The 24843-nt window shown below is 32.5% G+C and overlaps 2 protein-coding genes across 10 annotated transcripts; both read left to right on the plus strand.

Moving 5' to 3' along the window:
- Positions 1-1959: 1959 nt before the first annotated feature.
- LOC117928702 (co-chaperone protein p23-1-like) lies at positions 1960-11492 on the plus strand. 6 transcript variants are annotated; one of them, XM_034848687.1, is made up of 7 exons: positions 2129-5024; positions 8132-8312; positions 8395-8548; positions 8649-8686; positions 9178-9232; positions 9412-9507; positions 11219-11492. In XM_034848687.1, the coding sequence occupies exons 1-6, from the start codon at positions 4966-4968 to the stop codon at positions 9489-9491; spliced, it is 567 nt and encodes a 188-aa protein (XP_034704578.1). In that variant the 5' UTR covers positions 2129-4965; the 3' UTR covers positions 9492-9507; positions 11219-11492. The 6 variants fall into 6 exon arrangements, with proteins under 6 accessions (XP_034704583.1, XP_034704581.1, XP_034704579.1 ...); XM_034848692.1 differs by lacking the exons at positions 2129-5024; positions 11219-11492 and adding an exon at positions 1960-2035 and having other exon boundaries at positions 9412-9690; XM_034848690.1 differs by lacking the exons at positions 2129-5024; positions 11219-11492 and adding an exon at positions 2037-2093 and having other exon boundaries at positions 9412-9690.
- Positions 11493-13878: 2386 nt separating this feature from the next.
- Positions 13879-16870, plus strand: LOC117929291. Of its 4 annotated transcripts, none has more exons than XM_034849567.1 (4): positions 13879-14154; positions 15021-15082; positions 15195-15306; positions 15873-16207. In XM_034849567.1, the coding sequence occupies exons 1-4, from the start codon at positions 14035-14037 to the stop codon at positions 15942-15944; spliced, it is 366 nt and encodes a 121-aa protein (XP_034705458.1). In that variant the 5' UTR covers positions 13879-14034; the 3' UTR covers positions 15945-16207. The 4 variants fall into 4 exon arrangements, 3 of the variants coding, with proteins under 3 accessions (XP_034705458.1, XP_034705459.1, XP_034705457.1); XR_004653727.1 differs by lacking the exon at positions 15873-16207 and adding an exon at positions 16598-16870 and having other exon boundaries at positions 13884-14892; XM_034849566.1 differs by lacking the exon at positions 15873-16207 and adding an exon at positions 16598-16870 and having other exon boundaries at positions 13885-14154.
- The last annotated feature ends 7973 nt before the right edge of the window (positions 16871-24843 follow it).

A 24843-nucleotide genomic window follows, 5' to 3' on the forward strand; every position in this document is an offset into this window, starting at 1 on the left:
CTTGGGTAAATGAATTTTGGACAACCGAGGGGGATAGGAGGGGAAGTTGGACTCCTACTTTCAATAGGGCATTTAATGATTGGGAGATGGAAGAAGTGGGAAGGTTACTTTGTTATTTGGAAGGGTAGATGGTGAGGGTGGATGATGAGGACAAAGTGAGTTGGGCGAAATCAAAGGACGGGGTTTTTTTGGTAAAGTCTTTATATAAGGAATTGCAGTCGGCTTCTTCAGTTTTGTTCCCTTCAAAGATTATTTGGAGGTCATGTGCTCAACCCAAGATTAGCTTCTTTGTGTGGGAGGCTTCGAGGGGTTGAGTTTTGACTCTAGATTGGTTGCAAAAGAGGGGTTGGGTTTTGGCAAATAGGTGTTTTCTTTGTCAAAAGTGTGGGGAGTCAATTGACCACCTTCTCCTTCATTGTGAAATAACAAGGGGGGTGTGGACTTTGCTCCTCTCTTTCTTTGGAGTTTCTTGGGTTTTTCCGCGTTCGGTGAAGGAAACTCTCATAGGTTGGAGAGGCTCCTTTGTGGGCAAGAAGAGAAAGGTGGCGTGGCTTTTGGGGCTGTTATGCTTGTTTTGGGTTATTTGAAAGACTAGAAATTCAATTGCTTTTGAGGACGATGTGCTATCCATCCAAAAGCTGAAAATTTATTTTGTATGTTTACTTTGGTCAGAAAGCAAATTGTGGATAAAAGATGAGCCTTCGACCTTAATAAATTTTATTGAATGAGTGTGTATACAATAAGGGAGAGGGTTTTTTTTGTGCTTTTTTAGTGGTTTGGGTTCTTTTGTAAAGGGAGCTGTTCTTCTCTATATCTATTTGAATCGCTTTTTTAGCGCCTCTTTTGCAATACACATATTTTCTTACTGATAAAAAAAAAAATCTAATTTTTATTTTCTTTCACTTTTTTTTTCCTTCTACTTTTTTTCTTTATTTTTTCCTCAATTTTTTTTAAAACCATAGTGAAAGGAAAGATAAGAAAATGATACCATAACTAAGAATAGTGGAATAAGAGGAAAATGAATGGATCCTAGAGGGAATGGAAGGTGCTTTGAAGGCGGATACCAGGTGTTATGTTTATCTAGGAAATCAATTTAGAGAAAATTATTTTTTCAAGTGTTACTTAAAATCTTGGAATAACTAAAAAGAATTTCACGTTTCAAAATTGAAAATGGATTGCCTTGAACTCCTAAGAATACTAGCTGGTTCCATTTCTTTATTAATTAGAAATACATAAAAGTGTCTTTTGGGATTAATTTAATTATTTTTAATTAATATAAATTATATATTTAATTATGTTGAATTTGTATATTCATTTGACATGATAATATATTGAAAATAATGATATTTAGAAAAATAAAAATAATGATATAATAATTATAGATAATGAATTATTTTTAATTCTTTTTAATTAAAATATTAATACATTTATAATTATGTATAATATAAAAATTAAATATTATTGATTTTTAATTTATTTACATATATTTTAAACTTTTTTTATAATTATTTTAAATTTAAATATATATATATATATATATAAAACGTTGATTTGATTTTGTTTTAAAAGCATTCATAATAATATTTACATCATTAAAATTTTAAATAAAGAAATTTTATGTAGTATAGTGTAGGTCAATTTACCTTACACATAATTTAGTCTTGGTTCAACTTTATTTTATTATTATTTTTTAAAATTAAGGATATTAGTATATTAATAGTGATTTATCGAATTGTTACAAAAAATTAAAAAATGGGAAAAATGGAGAAGGTTTTTAAGCTCAGTGGGTTGCGTTAATAATGAGATGGGTGCATTTAGCATCCCTCTAATTTTAAAATTTCTTGACTTTGGAACTTCCCAGAAGGACTTCGCCCTTTCCGGAACATTCTGGCTCCTCCATTTACCACCTTCCCCTGACATCTATAAAAGCCTCTTGTCTTTCTCATCAATCCCAGGTTTGATATTTTCTCATCACTCTCTGATAAATCTTTTATCTTTTTCTGCTTCAGCTTCAAATCTTTGTTCACAGAATGAGGTAATCCTCTGTTTGTTTGTTTGATTATTTGTCACATGTTTCAGTTTCTGACCACATGGTGAGTTCAAATCTGAATGCTATCTCCTTGATCAAATGTTATTTTTGTGCATCTGAAACGGTGCTTATTTCTTTAGAGATTTTTAATGTATTGTCCTTGGCTTTGACTAGATGGTTTCCTGTCGATAGCTAATATTCTCTGAAATTATGTTCGATTTTAATTTTTTCGTAGTGTGTTTTTGAATATCCTGTTGTTTCTGTGACTTGATCAATTATTTGTGTGTGATTGTTGCTTTGGTTTTATACCTCTTCAATGGGCTTTTGTGCAAGAGGCTAATTTACCATCCTTTGTTTGAAGCTCTTTTATTGCGAAGGGAATGCTGAATTTGAACATTACTCTGTCGGTGTGAACATTAGAGTTTCTAAAGGGTTGATGCTGTTGGATGCTTTTGATTTCGATAGAATTTTTTTGTGATGTGTCACTCAAGTCCATATTTCATAGCTGCTGTTGGAAAAGTGTAATCCTAGTGTAATATACTATATTTTGACTTGTTTGCAGATAATTTCATTTCTCCTTTCCAGATTTTCTCAACTGTTAATAGAAATGTATGCTGCAGAAATGTCACTACTGACAAATAGCGAGTAGCAGAAATTGAAAAAAAATACAAGAAAGGAAAGGATAAGATTCCAATAGGAATGGGTAGAGCCGATAGAATTCTTTAATCAATGGAGATTATGAATTAAGACCCACAAAGCTGTTGGATTACTTGGGCAACCGAAGTGAAATCCGAAATGTGTTACTCTAATTCACAAGACCCTTGTGACAGGAGAGTTGTTTATAGGCACTCCTAAGTTCCCTACAGTCCACTCATAGTGGGTGTACTGCTTTCCCCACGATTGGCTCCAAAGATTGGCAGAGGCATCGGTGATATACTAGGATACAGCAGAAGAATGCAGAAGACAATGCCTTTTTTTTCCTCCTTTTAATCTTCTTTCCCTTGTAGGAATTTAGCATTTTTCTTGAACAACATATGGAGGGAACCTACTAGTTTAGACTACAAATCTCAAGTCCCTGTGCCCAAGAAATGGGAATAGATGAAGGAAAGAAAACAACAATCTGCACCTCTTTAGAATAGAGAAAAGAAAATAATCAATACCATTGTCTGGTTCCTGCCAACTTCCATCTAAATTTAAAATTTTTGAACGTCACCTTCTATTTCTTCTTCCTAGTGAATAGATTTTCTTAATATCACCTTGGTGTTTTAATACCCTCAAAAGTACTACTTTGCTCCTTCCACCTGCACTATGCTAGGCTTGGGGGTATCGCATTTCATACTTTCCTCATTCAACATTAATGCCATACCAACTGGATATAACGTATCTCATGGAATGGGTCAGTATTCAAATCACACCAAAGGATGAAAATTCTATTTTGGGAGTCTTGCAGATGAGAAATGCACAGAGATAGGGTTTACTGCTCTCACCATCCCTACAATATAAAACACCAATTTGGGATTAGTTCTCCTTCCTAGTACAAATCAGTTGTTAGAATCGCACCATACATTACTATGCACATAAAAAACACAATCTTTGTGTATCCCAAAGATCAAATAGTTGGAAAATCTGCCTAAATAATGTTTTCCAATTCCATAAATGAAGAACAAGAAAATTTTTTAATACAAAAATAACTTCATGAAATTGCATCATATGTGCTCCTACTAATATCCACTCTTTATATGAGGTCTATAGAAGAGAGGAATTCCTCAACTTATCTTGAAAACATCTGAGAAGTTTATAGCTGATGTTTCATCCTTTCCTCCTAAATGATAGATATTCAATCTTATCTCTGTTTACTACCTCTCACTGAACAAATTTTCCTCTACTTATCTTGAAAACATCTGAGAAGTTTATGGCTGATATTTCATCCTTTCCTCCTAAATGATAGATATTCCATCTTATCTCTGTTTACTACCTCTCACTGAACAAATTTTCCTTTTGGAATCTTGTATCCAGCTCTGCCCACATACTTAGAAGTGAACACTTGGACTACACTCTTAAATAGATATTGGGCAGCTCCATCCAATATCTCTTGATCCTTTTCCACAACTCATACCACATGAGACCCTAAGTTTCTGAGTACACCATCAATCCTCTTCCTCCCCATGCTTGTTAAGGTGCTTCTGGTCAAAATAAGTCCACTTGTGATAAAGGTTTACTCCTTCCCATTAAACAAATGGTTGTTGTTAATTTTTTGTTGACATGTGAACAAAGATTATATGGTACATGATCATTGTGACTGTAAGCTAGCATATGGATGCACTCTCATGAATCACTAATTAGTGGCTTCTTCTATTGACATGTTGCCCTCTGCTACTACTAATTGCTATTGCTTCAGCTACTCTATTAGACACTTACTAGATTAAATGCGAAGTATTACTAGGTGGCACCTTCAATAATGGTGTTGCAGTTTCCCGGTGTCCCTTACTGGGATTTCTCCTTAGAGCCTATCAGCTACCACCTTCCTGTCACATATGCTCTGTTTCTACACAATATGCTGCTATTTATCATTGCCATCACTACTTCTACTGACAGCATGGGGATTCATACACTTATAGCTCTTTGATAGTGCAAAGCTCAGCCACTTACCACTTCCCCACTAGTGTTCAACTACAGTGCCAGCACACTTAAATGAATTATTGGAGCACACGATGTTCCATCACTATGTGGTTTTTGTAGTCTAGTCTTTTGGTACCTCTTCTCTTGCTTGATTACGGTGCCAACATAAGAGTACTAATTACTTCTTGCATGGAAATCTGCTTATGGCAGATGCCTACTTTACCATGGTAGATGCTAGCACTTTTGGCTTGATTCCTGCTTGTATTGCACATCCAAAAGAGTGGAAGGGAGCCAGTGGCAGATGTCTAAAATAGAGGATGTGTGTTTGTAGTAGATGTGCACAAGGGGAAGATGCCCGCCCTTGTCAAATGCTGAGGTAGTTCTTCTACCTACCTATGATGATATCATTCATATGATAATGTGCATGAAGAAAGGGTTAATGCCAAGACATCAAGGAGGAAGGTCTAGAAATCTCTTCCTCACTTTCACCCATCAGCTTTACTATTCAGTTTTCACTTCATCTGAAGCTACCTTTATTGTTTTTCAAGATTTAGGTAGTGGTATGACATGTGTCATCTCTTACGCTTTTCTCAAAGTTGCTTAGTAGCACCCAAATGCCTCATGCCTACCTAATTTGGGAATGGGGATAGAAGAGTAATAACTAGATTTAGAGGACCTTAATGATAGACTTAGTTTGCCTCAGCATTAGTGTAGATGGTCTAAGAGTTTTGATTGGGAGTTGGTATGAACCCAATCAGATTGAAATTATGACATGTTTAATTGATTCTTGAGGAATTAAATGAGAAGGAATCATTGTCTTTTCTTCCATTCAAAATGTCTACATAAAACTTGAAATCAGCAAAAAATGTAGGATTTACCTAATTTTGAGGAATCCCTTTCTATTTACTTATGATTGAAAATGAGACAAAAATGCCCTTGGGATTAATATAATTGTTTTAAATTAATATACTAACATATTTAATTATAATAAAGTTATATATTAATTAAAAAGAATAACATGTTTTCTAATAAATTTAAAATAATGGCATAAATAATAAATATTACAAATTATTTTAATTATTATTAACTGAGATAATAACATATTAATCACTAAAAGTAAAAATGAAGAGATTTTATATGTTATAGTGTAGGTTAATGAACCTAATACATATTTTAATTTATTTAGATATTAAAGTTTTTTTAATAAATTGAAGATGCAGATATAGTAAATAATATCAAATCAATAAGCCTTTAGTGTGGGTGAACTAATGAACAATATTTTTATATTTATACATGTTTAATTTATTTGGTTCAATGTTAAATTCTTTTAATAATTTTGTATAGTAAATAATATCAAATCAATGATGTTAGACAAAGGGTAAACTAATGAACAATATTCCATTTCCTAATATCGAAATGAAGATTATTTACAAAAATAATGTTAATTTTTAATATTCTTACCTCTTTTTTTTCTTTTTCTTTTTCTTTTTTTTTTTCTTTTTTAATGTATTAATAGAGAAAAGAGATATGAGAAAGATGAGAATTCCTCCCCATGAAGTATAAGCTTGATCAAAAGAATTAAGTAAACCTCCACTAACCAAGGAAGGCTATACAAGAGGTACAAAAGGACTCGTGATCGAAAGAACTTAGTAAACAAAATATTCTTACCTCTTTGTATAATGGCAAAATTAAATATTCTTATATCTGTGTAGGTCATTATAGTAATTAGATTTATTCTTATTCCGTTTCCTAATATTCTTGTAGACACTTCAATGGAATTCTTCTTTCATTTCTTTTGCTTTCTATTTTGATTCTCTTCCTTTTGTTCCCTTTCCTCAAAGGGTCTTAAGCATGCCACTAGAGGGAGAGGAATCCATTGTGTGGTGCACATGTTGTTACCCTTTTGCTAATGAAAAGGTTAATTGACTGCTCGTATGGGGCCTTATTGTTTTTCATCCCAGTTGACCATACCAAAAGAGTCTTGTAAAGAGAGATAATGGATCACCATTCCTAAGGTTGAATTTTTTAGATTGTTGATATTGAAGCTCTCCAACTCAGAAGCTTGCTCACTCTATCCCCTCACCCTCGCTCTGCTTTGCTGTCTCCACCAACTGCAACTCCTAAACTTCTATATGCCAACCTCTTGACCAATAACTTGTTATAGACATCTACTTAACAATCTAACACAAATGCTGATGCCACCCATTGCTCTTGACAAATGGAGGTTAGCTCTCTATTTTCTGATTTCACGTACAGTACTAATACTGCAAAACAATAGATGACTTGTGAGGTGATTGTTTTTCTGTATTTGAAAAAACTGTTGTGTCATTTCCATAAAACCAAGTTGTACAATCTTCCAAAATTGGTCCCACCCAAAAACCTTCTACAATTCCTCCATGTATAATATCATAACTGATCATTTAATAGGAAGCCCTCCATCAGATAATAGATTAATATGGAGTCATTAGATTATCCTATCTGATAGTCAGACTCTTAAAAGCAACATGCAGGGGATCCATTAACCAGGACAAAAGAATCTTGACTCTTCTATTAGTTTATTTTTCATACATTTTTTAAGTATTTGGCTTGAAAATGTATACAGGTAACAAATTGTACCAGTTGAGAGAGAGAGAAAGGAGGAGGGGAGAGTGACAATCAGAGATATCACCATATTCATTATCTAAGACAGCACTTTTCTGTTTTTGCTTTTTTGGCTTCACCTGATCCAAATAGCTATTAATTTCTCATCATTCTCTTTTATGGTATGCAATTTAGTAAATGTAGCCATTCTGACAGGTTTTTTCAGATTCAACCTATACTTTTTCTATTACAATTCTATGAAGACTAATAGGAGATATTGTATCTATCTTGTCAAAATTAATGTCACACTACATTCCTATTGTCATCAACCTTGAGATGCTCACATTTGCAAAATTATTTAAGATTCAGAAATAGTTTCCATGTGACTTATCCATAAGCCTGAACTTTTAACTATCAACTTGTAAAAAATATGCCTGTAAGGTCCCAAGACATCTGCCAACTGAAGATGGAAATGGAATTATATCAGTAGAAAAGATTTTGCTTTGATAGAAAATAGGAGTTGCCATCTGAGAACTAAATGATCATTGAAACCCCTTCCAAAAATTGATGCTGTGGATCAGTTACCTATTGTTTTCTGGTGCTAGGCTTAGGGATTGTGGTATATGACAGATGGGATAGTTGGTCATTCCCCTCATCTGCATGCTTTAGACTGTCCTTTACTTCTTGCTTAGTGTTGAATTGTATTCATGAAAGGGAAGAAATTCCAAGATTCACAATAAACCAACAAATCTGCTGAATAAGCAAATAACATGTAGAAAAGGAGATTTCTCTATTACCAGAACAGGAAAATGACAAAATAATAGGAAGCATAGTTTGGTAGAGAATTGGGTTTTGGCAAACTGGATTAGATATATTCATCATGAATATATTTACTGGTTACAGCCGACACCCAACTGTGAAGTGGGCCCAGAGATCTGACAAGCTCTACCTCACTGTTGAGTTACCTGATGCTAAAGATGTAAAGCTCAAGCTTGAACCTGAAGGGAGATTCATGTTCTCTGCCACCAAAGATGATGTACCTTATGAAGTTGATATCGAACTGTTTGATAAGATCAAAGTTGAGGTATAATGACATGGAGCTTAGAGGGTCCAATGAAATTTCTCATTTAGTAAATCAAGCAGCTGAAATGATGTTAATATTACAGGATAGCAAGTGTAATGTTGGAGTCAGAAGCATCGTCTATGTCATTGCAAAAGCAGAGAAGAAATGGTGGGCTAGGCTAATTAAGAACGAAGGAAAACCACCTGTGTTCCTTAAAGTTGACTGGGACAAATGGGTTGATGAAGAGGATGAAAATGGTAGGGGTTTGCATTTGTCATAAGTTTCCTCTTTGTTCTATTCTCTTGTTTTATCTCATTCAGCTTCATTGATACAACCTTTTCTGCAATGCTTTAACAGAGAAAGTTGGCATGGATTTTGATGACATGGACTTTTCGGTAAGTAACATGCTTAAGCGTAAATAAATAATGACATTACCTTTTTTCTCTTAATGTTTCTCAGGGACAGATTTGTAGTTGTAACTTCCAATTTTGTGGATCCTGCAATTGGTTGTTTTGTTTGTAAGCTTTATATTCTCTGTCTAACAGACCTGATAACTACTGAATGAATGTCTGAATCCCATAATTTCATCATGTAAACATCTGATGATCCATATGGTAGTGTAGTAGGCTTTGAGTCTGGTTACAGGTTGTGCATCAGTTGGTATGCGATCTTTTAGTTGGGGTTTAATTAGGCTTCGCTTTCTGTCCATGTTTATTCTTTGGGTGAGGTGGTTATTGTTGTAACAGAAAAGAAAAATAGGTGGAAAAAGTCTTGATTGAAAGGGAACAAATCTTTCGAGTCACCAAGTTACAGAATGGAGATGCAGAAGGCACTGTCAAGAAATGATTTTGGTTTCTTATTGCTGACTAAATCAAATATTGTGCAGAAATTAGATATGGGTGAGGATGACTTTGATATGGATGAGTCAAAGGATGAGGAAGGTTAGAAATTTTCTACAATCAGATCATTTTCCCGGAGAGATTTTTGTTTTTACATGTTATCTACCAGTAGTGTAAAGTAGTATAGAGACAGAAGTCATTCAACTCTGAAATTTGTAGGTGCTTATAACAAAGAGCCAGTGCATGATTATGTCTTTAATATGGTGGTGCATATTTTGCAGAAGGGTTCGAAGCAAAAGAGGAGGAAGGCAAAGGAAAAGAAAAGCAGGTTGCAGCATTGGCTGAGGAGGCTAAAGCTTAAGTGCTTGAGGCAAGAGGTGTAGTCTTGGATTCATATCATATTAATTACAGTTTGTTTGTGTATAGGGTTTGGCCTTTGTTCAGCAAACAAGTTGAAAAGTGTAATGTGGAGGGTTAGATTTTCATCCCTTCTAATCAAATAAACCCTTTCTCTAACTCCCCTGATTTCCTTGGAAGCATGATTTTATTATCAAGAAAAATGGATTAGTGGTTTATGCTTCAATGAGGAAATTTGTTTCAAAAACCAAATTAGATTTTTGTCACATGAAATATATCAAGGGATCATTAGACCAAATCAGCTTCAAAGATTTCTAGGGTCCATTAACCATGTCTTAAATTCTTTTCAATATTTTCTTACTAGAGAGTTTTTACTTGGAAAAATTATGAGTTCTTCAAGGCCATGTCGGTCCAAACCATCTTCTATTTCAAAAAGGATTGTCATGCCCAAACAATCCTAACAGAAGAAAAAGACTTCTTCAAAACCCTCAAACTCAAAATCCTCACCACTAATTCCATATCCTATTTCAACACCTATTTCCAAACCCTCTTCTTCGAATGGATTCAAAATTCTTTCCGCCAGTTTTCTAGACCTAAATTCCTTAATTAGACCCGTTTCTCCTACTAATTCACCCTTCTACTCTTCATACTCTCAAACTCTTGGAAGTTCATCCCTTCAGAACCCTTCAAAATCAATTTGGTGAAAAGACTTCATCATCATGGTTGAGTCATCTCCTCCTGAAGCTTTCCAATTGAGTATAGACACTATGACTACTATGGTTTTAGACACTATGATCATTCATTCTTTTTTGCTTTTATTTTTTTATTTTTTTTATTTTTTATTTTTATCCTGAATTCTAAAAATCATCGTTTCCAAATTCGTTTCAAGAATGATAACTTTATTTTGGGCTACTCAAAAGATTCTTCCTCCATGTCTTTCACCAAGAATTTGAATATTTTATGACTAATATCAAAGCTCCTCAAAATTCAAAATTGAATTTTTTTTTCTTCTTTATTCCAATTTACCATCTCATGGTTACAGTGTTAAGATTTCACTCTCATCAAAAGGTAATCTCCCTGCCTTGCATATTTAGAATTTAAAATCAAATGATCGTTGGGTTATACAAGAATTGACCAAGCTCTAGTAATTCGAAATCTTATACCTAAATACTCCATTAACACCTTCTTTTATGAATATCTCTGATATCTTTTTCAAAAGTTCCAAGAATACTTAGCAAAAAGGATCTTAGGAAATGTCTTCAAAAATTTTCTTTGAAATAGAGAATGATGATGATGATTTTACCATAAACAAGGGAAGAAGTTTGTCTAATTCCAATGAAATCGAACGGACTTAACTCTAGTTAGAAATGACACAAAAAATAACTTTTAAATTAATTGATCCAAAGAATGAAAATGAGTGTTGTATTACATTACCATAAGGACTCACTCCTTCTAAACTTTTGGAGATAAAAGTAGTGAAGAATCGAAGACAAAACCATTTTTATTTTCAATACTCTTTATCTTCAGGACAAAAGATAAGAAAGACGGACTTCATCTTCAAATTCAATCGGACTCTAATTTCAAATAAAAAGGACACGATGCTTTCCAAAAGAAAGGATAAGATTCCCTACAGATGGTGGACAACTCATCACATATAAGACTTTTCTCTTTCAAAGACAAATATATATATATAAACTAATGTATCCAACCTGGCTTCAAAAATTAATGCAGCTCTCTTTTCAAGACATGGCATGAGGAATCTTCAACTTTCTGAATTCAAGACTCTCATTTCCACATGTTTAAGATACTTTGAAATTCGCCCTTCAATCATGAAAAGGACTTTTTGCAAGGAGAAAAGGCTTCAAATAGAAAACCTTGGAAAAATCTTATTGCTTGTGCTCTCTTTATACTCTTATGTCTTTTATATCTTCTCTACTAACTGTACGTCAAGGCCATTGTAAGTAAATCAAGTTGTTTTAAATATTTTGGTTCTGTTTTTGTTATTTATGTTACTATTTTAGTATAAATTATTTTAATTTTATTATTTATTTAACTACTTGTATTTGTTTAAAGAATTAAAGAAATCCTACTAGAAAATTTCTTAAGTCAAATGTCATATTATTCAATTGCTACCATCTTATAGCAATTTTAGTGATGGGTGGTCGAATTACAAATGATGGTGTCTTCCTTTCATGGGATTGCAAAATTAAAGTTTCATCAAGAGCTATAAGCTTGGATTGTTGAGATTGGTATTATTGTTCGAATGATAATGACTTTGTGAGCAAGTTTGCCAATTGATTAGCTAAATGAATATGTGACACCGAAATGTGTTTCTTGGACACTTGGTCACAAACGAAGTGATAGTCAACTATTATATGCTTCATTCATGAGTGGAAGATAGGATTGACACATGGATATCTTACTCTAATATTATCATATTACATGGTTGGTGTAGATAAGAGAGAAAATTAAATTTCTCATAACAAGTTTTGAATCCAATTGCAAAGGTGACAACATCATGCTCAATCTCAATTCATGAGTGAACTATAATCTTCTACTTCTTGTAGCTCCAAAAAATGAGGTTAGGGCCAGCAAAGAAAATATAACTAGTTGTTAAGGTTTTTCCATCGAGATTTCTAGCCTAATTGACATCGATAAATGCATTTAGTGATGGTGAAGAGGATTGAAGAATATAAATGTTCTAATGTATTATGCCCTTAAGATAATAGAACACTCTTTTAATTGTTGCTCGATGAGTATGAGATGGGCGATGCATAAAACTAAGACAATTTGTTGATAACAAATTATATGTCTTGGCATGTCAATGAGAGATATTATATGGCTCCAATAACTTTTCTATATAGAGTGGCATTAGCTGACGAGCTGTTATCATTAAGGTAGAGAGGCTAGATAGATAATAAAGTTGACACCACTTTTGTTTCATGCATGTTGGTTTTCTTAAGAAAGCCACAAATATACTAGTGTTAGGAGATAAACAAACCATGCTTGATTAAGAGGGCTTTAACTCCAAAAAATAACTCAGAGAGCCCAAGTCTTTCAAAGAAAATCAAGTGGCAAATGATGAAATGAACTTATTTAGTGCTGGCGTGCAACTTCCAATAATGATGAGGTTGTCCATACACACTAAGATGTACAAGGTGACAACTTTTAGATGATTAATAAACAATGATGACAGATTGAGATTTGATATATCCATATGAAAGTAAAAAGCTTTTAAGTTCAATATGCCATGTCTGAGGAGCTTGGTGATGGCCATAGATAAGGCTTTTTAACTGAGCTTATTGAGCTCACATTGACACTATATAAAAAATAGAGGTTATATTTATACTTTTGTGGATTAATTTTTAAAAGTAGAAATTGTTTTCATTCTTTTAGCACAAATATTTATTGTATGGATAGGAGTGATAATTGATTGAGTATTTTTAGTATCAACATCGTCTTGCTCCTAATAAAATAAATTTGAGAAAACCTAAATATTAGGATGGGTTGAAGATTATTATTATTTTTTTTAAAAAATTTTAATTATTATTTTTACCAGAGTCGAGTATGTATTCCTTATCTCGCTCTATCGATTTGATTATATATATATATAATTAAATAAAAAAATTAATTTAATTTTAAAAAATTTTATTTTTAATAAGACATAAAAATAAAAATAATTTATTTCTTATAAAAATTTATAATATTTATTTATTTTTATATTATATTTATTTTCAATATAATTAGAATCTAGATGCCATGAACCCCTCTCATGTGATTTTGATAAAATATCATTTTTTTAAATAAATATTTATTAAATTATGACTGTTTTAAATTTATGACATTTTTCATCATGTATTTTTTATCACAAGTTGGAAAGGTTTTACGACTTCAATATTCAACTTAAAGAAAATTTTCATTTGAATTTTTTCGAAGTGCCATAAATTAGAAAATTTTCTATCCAATTTTCAAAAATATTTTTTAAAATTACTCTATTTATTTCAAATTCCTGGATCCTGTTAACATTCCAGGTTTTAATGCTTTTCAAATGATTTGCTAATTTTTAGCTTGAAAATTTAAAGTAAGTTTGAAATAATTTATTAATTAATGAAAATAAAAATTTAATTTATTTCTTTATGTAAAATTAATATTTAAATTAATTGATTAAAATTGATGAAATAATTCTTCAATTTATAAATTTATGAATTTAATCATAAAAAATAACTCATTTTGGATATAAATATATTTCTTTTAAAATATTATTTTTATAAAAAACATATTCAAATGACTTAAAAAAAAAAAAAAAAAAAAAGAAAAATGAAAAGAAAAAAAAAACTTTAATTAAATAACCCTTAATAATTTAACTATATAAGTCAGATCTAGGGCTACACTGCAGAGCATCTCCTTATTTTACCTGGCTTTGGTCCGCCGCTCTCTCTGAGCCCAACCCTAGCAAGTTAGGTGAGGCCTCACAGATGAAGCCAGTTCTCTTTGATTCACTCAGTCCACACTTTGGATTCTAAGGCTTTCTACTTTCCAAAGGTGCCATGGAAATGTTGCTTGACAGATTGGTTTCCTTTGACTTGCTCAAGCGATTGGAGAAAGTATTGTTGAAGATCCATGTAGTAGTCAACAAGGCGGAAGAGAAGCAGATCTGCATAAGCGAGGTACTCGACTTCATTCCTTCTCGTTGTGGTAGTTTAAGCCCCACTCAGTCTATGGGGTCCAAGATAAGGGCAATCAGTTGCCGGTCAGGAGATATTTCTGTTCTAGGTTTGAAGAAGGTTGCAGTGACAATTTGTGCTTTGGAAACACCGATCTCTGATGGTAGAGATGTTACAACGATGTTAAGGAATGATACCATGGTGATTTTTATTATTGGAATGGGTGGAGTTGGTAAGATTAGATGGACAAATTTTATATTAAATTGAGCAATGCTTTGCTTATTGTTCAACGTCGGATAAAGGGTTATACTTCACACCCTTTGATAAAACCGATCGAGAATAAGCAAAGTGATTATTTTCATGCATTATTATTAAAGTCATTTTTTCAAAAATCACCTCAGTCCGAGGGGTGAATATAATGCATGACCTCATTAATGATGTAGCTCAATTTGTGAGAAGAGACTTATGACATTTGTTCTCGTTGCTGGAGAAATATGCTTTATATATGTTAAATATTTTTTAACCTATGAATATGAGGAGAAATAAGACGGAGAAAGAAGATATGTAGCAAATAATAATGAAAGGAAGATTGGATGTAATCATCGTATACAAGACAAAGAGGATGATAAGTTGGAGGTTACTTGAAATACACTATTTGGGAAAGTACTCTTTGAGAATTCATTTTTGAGGTGTAATAAGCTGAGATCGAGGAAATGCAAACCTATTTTTGTACTAAAAAAGGTATGCACATTCCAAAAAAAATCTATACCACTTCCAATTTGTGCCACATATTATTACAAGTTTTTACTATTAGCTTAACTAATCATGAATTTTTAACTAACCTTCCTTTTTGTTGAAAATTTGACTAGGAAGTGGTTATTGACGTGGTTTATTGGCTTACTATTTTCTCGTCAATCTTCCACAATTCCATGTAAGTATCGCCATTTCTAGTTTTCCAAATTCAGTTTATGATGCTATATTATCCTTAAACTAGATGTATTGGACTCTCATGCTAACTTTATCCGTTTTTTCTCTTTGTATAGGCAGATTTGTAGTGCTTATGGTGTAGAAAGGTCAAAGGATAAGAAAGGATTTATTTCCTTTATGAATATGTGTATTCTCAGTGATTATTGGAAGTTTTGTCTTCTGTTACATGTAAGTACCACAATGTGTGCCATTCTATGCACTTTAATTCAATTTTTTGATTCACCATGTAATGCATCATTCCACCTCTATACTAGAACAAATTCAAGTTTATTTCTCTAAATATTTACTCTTGTAAACAAAGAAATGATAAAACTTTCTTCTAAAAGAAATTGATAGAGGATGAAATACCTCAAGTGTTATGGTTTTTAAAATTTTGTTTATAATTATTTTTTATCCTCATTTCTATCTAATATAATTGGATTTTTTCCCCTCGTTTTAGCATAGAAAACTTCATTTGATTGTGAATTAGATGACACTAGGTTTCATTGGTTTATTCCTAATGCAGTTTTTACATTTGAAGTTGAACAAATATGAAATTTTGTCAAATTATTTTTGATAGCAAAAGTCAGCAACTGTCCTGCATCTTCTCATATGGGGAACATAGAATGCTTTTCAATTTAGCGGTTCCAAACTTTTAAATTACTGAAACCGTATCTTTTTCTTTGCATTTACATTTTGTCAAAAGGAAGGGTTCAAGGTGCCAGATTAATGAAACCATATTTTCATTTTGGTGGGTTTGGAGGTTGTCAAAAGTACTTGTTCAAGGTGGCAGTGGAGTTACTATTTTTTTTCTCTTGTTATGCTGAATGAAGGGAATTGGTGTTGCATATTGGAGACTCCCAAGTCTTAGATTTGTTACATTTACCCTTCTAAAGAAGGCCAATGTTTTAGACTGTGAACAGGGGAGGGGATAAACAGTAGCATAGCCAGAGTGTGATTTGTTACATTTTTATATATTTATTCATTTTCCGATGTCTAATGTCTATTTTCTGAAATCTTCTATCCTAACCACTTGTGGCATGTTTTTCATGAACTTGCTGCAAAGTGGCCTTTGGCAACTACGATTGCCCCTTGATACAATACCAGGACTCTATTTCTTTAATAAAACATGAACCTCTTTTGGTGGTGCTCGTCTTTAATGAACATCCCTTGATCCACCTTTCCCCCTTTCCATTGTAAGGATTAGTTGGTATGATCTTTGCGGGTCAGGAGTGATAAGCATAAGGAATTTATAAATGTCATTTCTTCGTGTTTAGATGATTTCATTATGTATATATGCTAGATGACATCAATGTTTCCCACATTCTCATGTCAAGCTTTTACATTCAATGCATCACGACACTTCACTTGAATCCCTACTATACAGTAGTGTCCATGCCGCAAATGCTTACTACACAGCCTTGGCAATTTGGGTGTATTGTATGCAAGTTGGTGTGACAATCTTGTGTTGTTTTTCCAGGAAGAGGGCTTCCCATTGATGGAAGAGATGAAGGAACTCAAGATCTGTGAGCCGGTACCCAATGGGAAGCTGTAATTGCAATCTGTATGGTTGTAGAGTTGTACATTAGGGACGCCTGTGTTGATTTTTGTTTGAACTTTTCTCCAACTCAACTTTGATTTTTCACTCTGTAAATGCCCATAAGTAAATGTTTTTGATTTGATTACGTGAATCTTTGGAGTATAAAGGTATTCATCTAGAATACATCCGAGTCATTGAAAGATTCATTTTTAACATTCGGAGATACCTAGAATACATTCTTCATGCATGTGTATAATTAATATCGGATTTGTACATGCACTTTGTAATTCCCAAACATGTTTTTTATGACATTAATTATATTCATCTTCAATTGATTAAACTCGATGTTCCAGTACTTACCCTAAGTAGCTCGTCAAGGCAATTAGGACCTAAAGACGAATCGTTTCGACGAGGATGATTGATCGAGTTTCCTTTAAGCAAAATATGATTAAATGTCTATTTTTCTAGCAGTTTAAGCAAATAATGATTGATTGTTTTAAAGAAAATGAAAGATGAGTCTTAAGTTAGAATTTCTTCATTCTCTTGTTTACTAAACCAAACTTCTTTCATAGAAAGATATTATTTTGATCAAACAGGGGTTACTCGGCCCAGGCTTGAATCTCAGGCCAGCCCAACCAGTCCAATGCATATCTTGGCATGCCGTAGGCCCATAGGAGCATACCATTATCGAATACTTAGATCGTTCTTTGTCATTTTCCAAAATGGAATGCACTTCTTATAAAGAATACAAAGACCATATATGAATGTAAAGTAATAGAATTTATATTATTGTTTTTTATTTTCTTCCTCCATCTCTTAACTAAGAAGCTAGAAAAGGATAACACTTCCCCTGAGTGATTGGGAATGTGACTCTCGAGACACAAAGAAATCATGGGGCTTCCGGTTTCCTGAGAAGCTTTGATCCAGTGGTGGATACTTCATTTTTCATCTTTCTGTTGAGTCATGTTCAACAAGTATGGTTGCTGATATTGTCTTGATTTCAAAGGTCCTTCTACCAGGAATACTATATATATATATATATACTTCTTTAACCATGGAAACATGTTTAAAATTGTGAGGACATTAGATTTAAAGTAGACGATATCTATATGGACCATTTAAAGCCGTAAATAGGCCTCCTCACCGGGAAAAATTAAAAACATAAACTCAATCGAGACACAATGAAAGTTAAACACAGTCTTGCCAGATTGTTCTTTATTCTCATTTCAGACTTAAAAAACAGTAGAAAGAAGAACGACAAGTGCCAACAGGTATTAACCACATTAATTCATTCCATGGTTGGGGTGGTGTTGGATGTAAACTCTTCCGGCACCTTGAACCCATAACCCATCCGTTCCACAACTTGCAAACCAAAGGGAAATTCCAAAGCATTTTATTTTCCTCATAAGACAAGACATTGGACACCAACTGATTTGTGTTTTCAAAATTAGAGAATTGGCAACCAAATGAAGGCTTATTATATGCTAAGATGGGGGAAGAAAATGTTGTAATTTATAAAAACTGAGTGGTGATAATAAATAATGCATAATAAATTGAAATAAAAAATCATATTCAAATTCAATAGCAAAAATATTGATACAACAGGTAATTGTAGATCCATCCATTTATAAAGGGAATAATACTTCCTTATCCTCTTTACATTCCAAACACTGCAAACCCATCAAATTACAAAGGAAAAGAAACAAAGCAACTTAACAACAAGGATAATCTCATTGAGCTTAAGGATCCAATTACATCATAAATTGAAATTGGCATAGTACAAGTACTGATGCTGACCTAGAATTGCAGGATGAAGATGTCAAAAGACATTTCCTAGTTTAATTTTCGACAAAAAAGATGTTCGGGGAATAGAAAGAGCGCTATAATGACATATACACGAAATTGCAAGTAGAATGGTACAAAGATACAAAGAATTGGGTGTTGGGTATGGGCACATCATATCAAATGAAAAGATAGAATAGGTCAATCTATCTCTGCTCTTGTTTTCTTGTGACTCCAGCTATGTATAGCTTAAAGATGAATTTTCAATCCGCTTTCATACCAAGGATGTGAGCACTTTGTTCCTTAAATACTTATGTCCATACCATGATCAATCCATTGATAGTTCAATGAATCTATTACTCCAACTTATCATCTAAACGAAACATATATCTTCAACAACAATCTAAATGAAACATAGATCTTAATAAAACATACTTCTCCAGCAACAAAATTAAATGAAGTATATTTCTATCACGATAGATAGTTTGTTAATAAGGTCATGTATCACGAATCACCAAGAGATGATTAGGAAAATGACTTTGAAAACTTCAAATAATTACCATCTAATTCTATTTGCTCATTGGCTAACGGTCATTAAACCTTCCGCCATCCATAATTTTTCTCCTCCTATTGGTCATCCTTTGGGAATATTGCACAATAGGGAGATCTCATTTTCCTACATGAAGGTATATGATGATAGCTCAATCTTAATGCAGGCAGAATCCTTCCTTTCTTACTAGGTAAATTCTGCTAGAGATTGAGTTAGGAATTACTTTTGCTATGCTCAATGCATTCAATTCCACAACCACAATGCATCACCACTCCAACAACCTTACGTCCAAAATGAGCAATTATAATCTTACCAACTCCACCCATCCCAATGATTTTCACTGATCCGTAGCTCATGATCAGCCACCCCTGCCATTCAGGCCAGGATGATACGCCAAAGATGCAGTTTTCCAAACCGATTTCACCATTTGGAAGGCAAAAATCTCCTAATCGGCCACTGATTGGGCAACCTATCTTAGCACTAGGCCTAAACTCCATGGGACTGAAATTTCCACAAGTGGAAATGAAGTTGCTCACCTTGCTTTTGCAGATCTGCTTTTCTTCTGCATCGTTGACCACCCAATGGATTCCTTTGAGCTCTCGGTCAAATGAATTGAGTTATAAGCGTACAAAGTTGAGAGGAAGCCAATCTCTTAAAGGAAGAAACACCACCGTTTCCAACAACTCGAATAGGCTTCCTCTGTGGAAACGCTTAAAGCAACTCTGCGGCGGCTCCGCAGGAAGGTAAAGCAGAAGATGGGAATGGTGGAAGTGTAGCCCTAGCCCCAAGGTTTTCTACCTGCACTTTTATACGTAAAATAAAAATACAAAAATAATAATAAGACAAGATGGTGTGCATTGGCTTAAAATTAATTCAGAATTTATATATTTTTAAAATATTTAAACTTTTAATATTATTATTTATTTTATTTTTCTTTCTATCTTTTAAACAATTCAAAATTGTGGGACAAATTTCTGTTTGTTCTTCTAAATGTACATAAGAAAAAGTGAAATATGGTTTGGTTCCACATTTTTTTTAATTTTAATTTTTTAAAATTAAAATTTTGATTGTCTTTTAAAGTCTTGTTTGATAAGGCCTTTTTTTTTTAATTATAAAAGTAAATAGAAATTTTTTTAGCAATTGAAACATGGTGTTTCATATTTATCAATAAAAACCATAAAAAAATATCCATAGATTTTAGAAAGCAAAAGAGATTTGCATATTAATTTTCATTTTTTAAGTAAAGGGATGAAATAAAGAAAGTTTGCTTAAGATATTATCGAAACTGTTATAAAAAGATGTTTTTGAGAAATATTTTAAAAAATAGTATTATTATATATTTTTATAACAAAAGTCTGCTTAGCAACTAAAAATGTTTTCAAATTATTTTTATACATTATTTTAAAATTAATTTTATTTTAATGATTTATTTTTCATATTTATTCTATTATTTTTTAAATCAATTTTTAGAAGACAAGTGAGAATAATTAAAATATTTTATCAAAATAATATTGGAAACACTCTTTGCTATTTATTAAAAAAAAAAAAAACTATTTTTTGTTTTTAATTATCAAATATGTTTTTAAATTTTTTTTTAACAAACGTTATTGGGAAAAAGGACGGAAGTAGGAGAGTATTGAAGTGCCCAAAAAGGCATTTTGAAAAGGATATTTGAAAGTAATGCCATAGCACATGAACCTCTAAATATTTTCGAAGTTGATGAAGGTAAATTTAATTTTACATAATTGGATTCCTATTTTTGATTTTTTTTTTCAACCAAATTACCAAAACACCCTTTTTGGTAATTACATGTAATTAGATGATAAACTTATTTACAACATTTAAAGTTGAAAATTTTCTAAGATAACCAACCTGGTAGGACAATCTAATTACATTTAAGAGACAGCAAAATCTTCCATCATTTTATGACACGTAGTGTGACGGATATGTAGTTGATGAAAATGGCCAAAAATAACCACCACGCTTAGACCCACTTCTATTGGCACCATAAAAACAGAACCACAATTTCACACAAGCTCGAGTCATCGTATGTCGAAGTAGCATAATTTGGATATCTAGAAAAAATTGTTTACACTCTATGAAGAACTTACTACCCATTGTCACAAGGGGATGAATCCTACTTTTGTTGGGTACAACCAAATGTTTGAAATTTCGGTAAATAAAGGTATATCGGTATTTGGATTTTATGGATATATTAGAAATATCAAAGAAATATGGATGAATATTTTGACCAAAAATATCGATATAACAGAAATGGTTTAAAATTAATGAAAATACTTAAAAAAAAATTGATAAAATAAGTAAGAATATACGTATTAAAGTTATTTTGTAAATGTAATTGATATAAATATGATTAAAGATAAAATTTATCAAATTTTTATAAGAAAAAATAGCTTAAATTTCTTCAATTTACTTATATTCATTTATTTTAAAAATTAATTTTTTTTTTTTTATCAAAACATGTTTAATTATATTTTAAATAAAAATTAAATTGATTTATAAAAAATATTTTATTTGAGATTTAATTTCTAAAATTTTATTACAAATTTGTGGTAACAATTTTTTCTATTAACATTAATGTATTTAAATAATTAAAATTATTAATAATTTATCTTATCAAATTAATTTTAATTTATAAAATATTAGAACTTCATTAATTTTTTTATATTGTAGTAATTTTTCAGTAAAATTATATTTTTAATATTTTAAAATAAAAATTTAAAATTAAACAAAATTAAAAGGATAAATAAAATAATTAAGAGTGAAGTGATAGTAATTTTTAAAAATAGGAATATAAAGATAAATATGAAAAGTAGTTAAAAATAAAAGGATAATATAAAATAAAAATAAAATAAAAGATAAATTAAAAATGAATAATTTAAAAATAAAAAATAGGATAAATATTTATTAAAAAATGGTGTTTTTTGAAAAGTAGTAAAAAAATGGATGATTTTTTATTTCCATACCCCCAAGCGTGAGTCGTCCCCATGCTCAATTTTATAGCCAATTCTTCGATTTTCTATCAATATATCGACAATTTTGCCAATTTTTAGACGATTTTTCACCCGATCGATAATCGATAACCGATTTCATTTTGGCCATCATCGATAACTGATTTTTCGTTGATATTTTGATGATATTTTTCGATTTTTCAAATATTGGGTACAACCACCAATGCTTATACCCCAATTTTAAGTTTTTACGAGTAATTCTTTGAATAATTTTTCTTTTAAGTGCTTGCAAACAAAAAATAAAATAAAAAACCCTAAAGAAGCAAACCAATTAAAATAATCATTAATTGCAATCCACAACAAAAATATTCAATTTACTTAAACAAAACATAAATCATCCCTTAGAAAACAAAATTAATTAAAAGGTATGCAAAAAGCTCATTGTCACAACTTGCTCAAATGATTTCCCTTGAGATAGGAGAGTGGGAAATTGTTGGAACCTCCTAAAGTAGGCAACTTTTAGAACCTCTTGGAGCAATCCACACTTCTCTATTAATGGAGGATTGTGGAAGATTCAAGAGAAGCCTAAATATGTCCACACATATTTACATAAGGCTGGAAGACAAGGGAAAAATGTGGGGCATTTTAGAGTGTTCCAAAGTCATCTTGCACATAAGACTTGTGTAGGATGTTCTAGAGAATTTTGGAGTTGTAAGGAACCTTTGTGGGTTTAGAGAGTTCCTTAGTTGCTTATAAATAAGAGGTGTCTCATTTGGCCAAGACACTAAGCAAGTTAAGAGTTTCCTATCATTGTAAAGCTTCCTCGTGCAATATAAAACTTCTTTTCTTAAGTTTACCTTTGTTGCACATCCTATCTGTCAAATGGTGTAGCATTACTTAGTATAGTAAACTAAATGTAGCATAGCAAATTAAGAGCGAGGAAATACCAAATTTCGTGATAATGCAATAATTCACGAGAATGGAGCATCCTATAATTATAGTAAATTTATACACGATTTGTACAAGAGGCAGATACTTCTTAATCGTAAAAAACTTGCACAAATAGCTATATCCAATAGAAATTGTCTTTATATGATGCTACCAAGTAGGATGATACATGGGCAAATTGTTTGTGAAATGATCTGGAAGCGGTTCTACGTTGTGACTTTTTTATAGCATAAATTGTTTGTGAAAATTTTGTTTTGTCATTTGTAACTCAAGCATTGAGGTATTTAGCAAGGGCCTTGGGGACACCTACTACCCAAAGTAGTGAAATGGATCCATACTTGAAGGATAGCGATATGAGTTTGAGGGACTTTAGAATACCATTTTCGGCAATGAAATTGTCTTTTGACTTGTGATGCTAGAAAAAGATCTGTTTTTCTTTATTTTTTTTGGACAAGATGATGACTTTGAAGAGCTTGAGGATATGACTATAATAGCAGAGAATTCAGTCATTGTTTGTGCACATAATGCAGATGATCTTAGTCATCTTGAGGCATGAAATAGTTGGCTAGATTCTACATGCTTTAATAACTCTCCCACAATTCTCTTCCTCTTTCCCCCATTATATATTGCCCCTCATTGGTTGGTTCAATATCTGCGTAAGCAGGTTGGTGATTCAAACATATATGTTCATCATGATATCATAATTCCAACATTTTCTCTTTGCACATGGCTTGATTGCCCACTTAAAGGTGAAAAAAAAACATGTCTTATTGCACTTCTTGGTTGAAATTTGAAATTTGTAACTTGAAATTTCATCATGGCTTGATTAAATTTGGTGATTGTAACTTGAAATTTTTGCACATGTCTATTCTCATCTGAGGGAAAAAAAAGGCGATTGGAAGCTTAAAGGGGGATGATGGAAGTTGGATCATGGATGTAAACCTATTTAAGAATATGGTGGTTCAATTTTTTCAAAAACTCTATACAAACGAGGAAAATCGAGGTAGGTCTATTAACTTTGTCAATTATTTCTCTTGTCTTACTGATGAGCAAATTGCTTCTTTGATGAAGCCAGTGACTCCTAGGGATGTAAAGGATGCGCTTTTTTCTATGGGAGCATACAAAGCACCTGGAGACGATGGATTTCAGCCACTTTTTTACCAGAAATTTTGGGATGTAGTTGGTCCCTCTTTGTGTTGTATGGTGTTGAAGGCTTTCCGTGATAAAAGCTTGCCTCAGGGGATCAATCATACTTTGATCAAGTTGATTCCAAAGGTCCCCCATCCAGAAAGTCTTACCCAGTTGCGGCCCATAAGCCTATGCAATGTCTCCTACAAGACCATTACTAAGGTGATCGTGGATCGGTTGAAGACTCTGCTGCCTACTATCATTGCACCCACGCAGTGTAGCTTTGTACCTGGACGCCAAATAATTGATAACATAGTTATTATGCAGGAGGTGATTCATTCTATGCGAAGGAAGAAGGGAAAAAGAGGAATGCTTGCGGTGAAAGTTTATCTTGAAAAAGCATATGATAGGTTGAGATGGGATTTTATTAGAGATACGCTCCATGCAGTTCAACTCCCAGAGGATTTTGTTGCTTTAATTATGTCATGCATCACCTCTTCATCCATGCAAGTAATGTGGAATGGGGGGAAAACGGAGAGGTTTTTCCATCTAGGGGAATTAGGCAAGGTTATTTTGTCTCCTTATATATTTGTGTTTTGCATGGAAAGGCTTGCTCACAGAATTGAAGTTTCGGTGCAAAGCAAGAAGTGGCGTCCTATTAATCTTTCTAGAGAAGGCCTTCAACTCTCTCATCTATTTTTCGCGGATGATCTTGTTTTGTTTGCCGAGGCATCTATGGAACAGGTGGGAGTAGGGATTGTATGGAAGAGTTTTGTATGGCGTCGGGCCAAAAGGTGAGCTTGTTG

Source organism: Vitis riparia, chromosome 13 (genome assembly GCF_004353265.1).
Source record: "Vitis riparia cultivar Riparia Gloire de Montpellier isolate 1030 chromosome 13, EGFV_Vit.rip_1.0, whole genome shotgun sequence".
NCBI classification, from domain to species: Eukaryota; Viridiplantae; Streptophyta; class Magnoliopsida; order Vitales; family Vitaceae; genus Vitis; species Vitis riparia.

What these genes read in the sequence shown, in the direction of transcription:
- LOC117928702 (XM_034848687.1), top strand. Translation starts at nt 4,966, where the DNA reads ATGTGTGTTTGTAGTAGATGTGCACAAGGGGAAGATGCCCGCCCTTGT. An exon ending in TTGATAAGATCAAAGTTGAG is followed by an intron (nt 8,313 to 8,394) that starts GTATAATGACAT and finishes TTAATATTACAG; the next exon opens with GATAGCAAGTGTAATGTTGG. An exon ending in TTGATGACATGGACTTTTCG is followed by an intron (nt 8,687 to 9,177) that starts GTAAGTAACATG and finishes AATATTGTGCAG; the next exon opens with AAATTAGATATGGGTGAGGA.
- LOC117929291 (XM_034849566.1), top strand. Translation starts at nt 14,035, where the DNA reads ATGGAAATGTTGCTTGACAGATTGGTTTCCTTTGACTTGCTCAAGCGA. An exon ending in TCAATCTTCCACAATTCCAT is followed by an intron (nt 15,083 to 15,194) that starts GTAAGTATCGCC and finishes CTCTTTGTATAG; the next exon opens with GCAGATTTGTAGTGCTTATG. An exon ending in AGTTTTGTCTTCTGTTACAT is followed by an intron (nt 15,307 to 16,597) that starts GTAAGTACCACA and finishes TTGTTTTTCCAG; the next exon opens with GAAGAGGGCTTCCCATTGAT.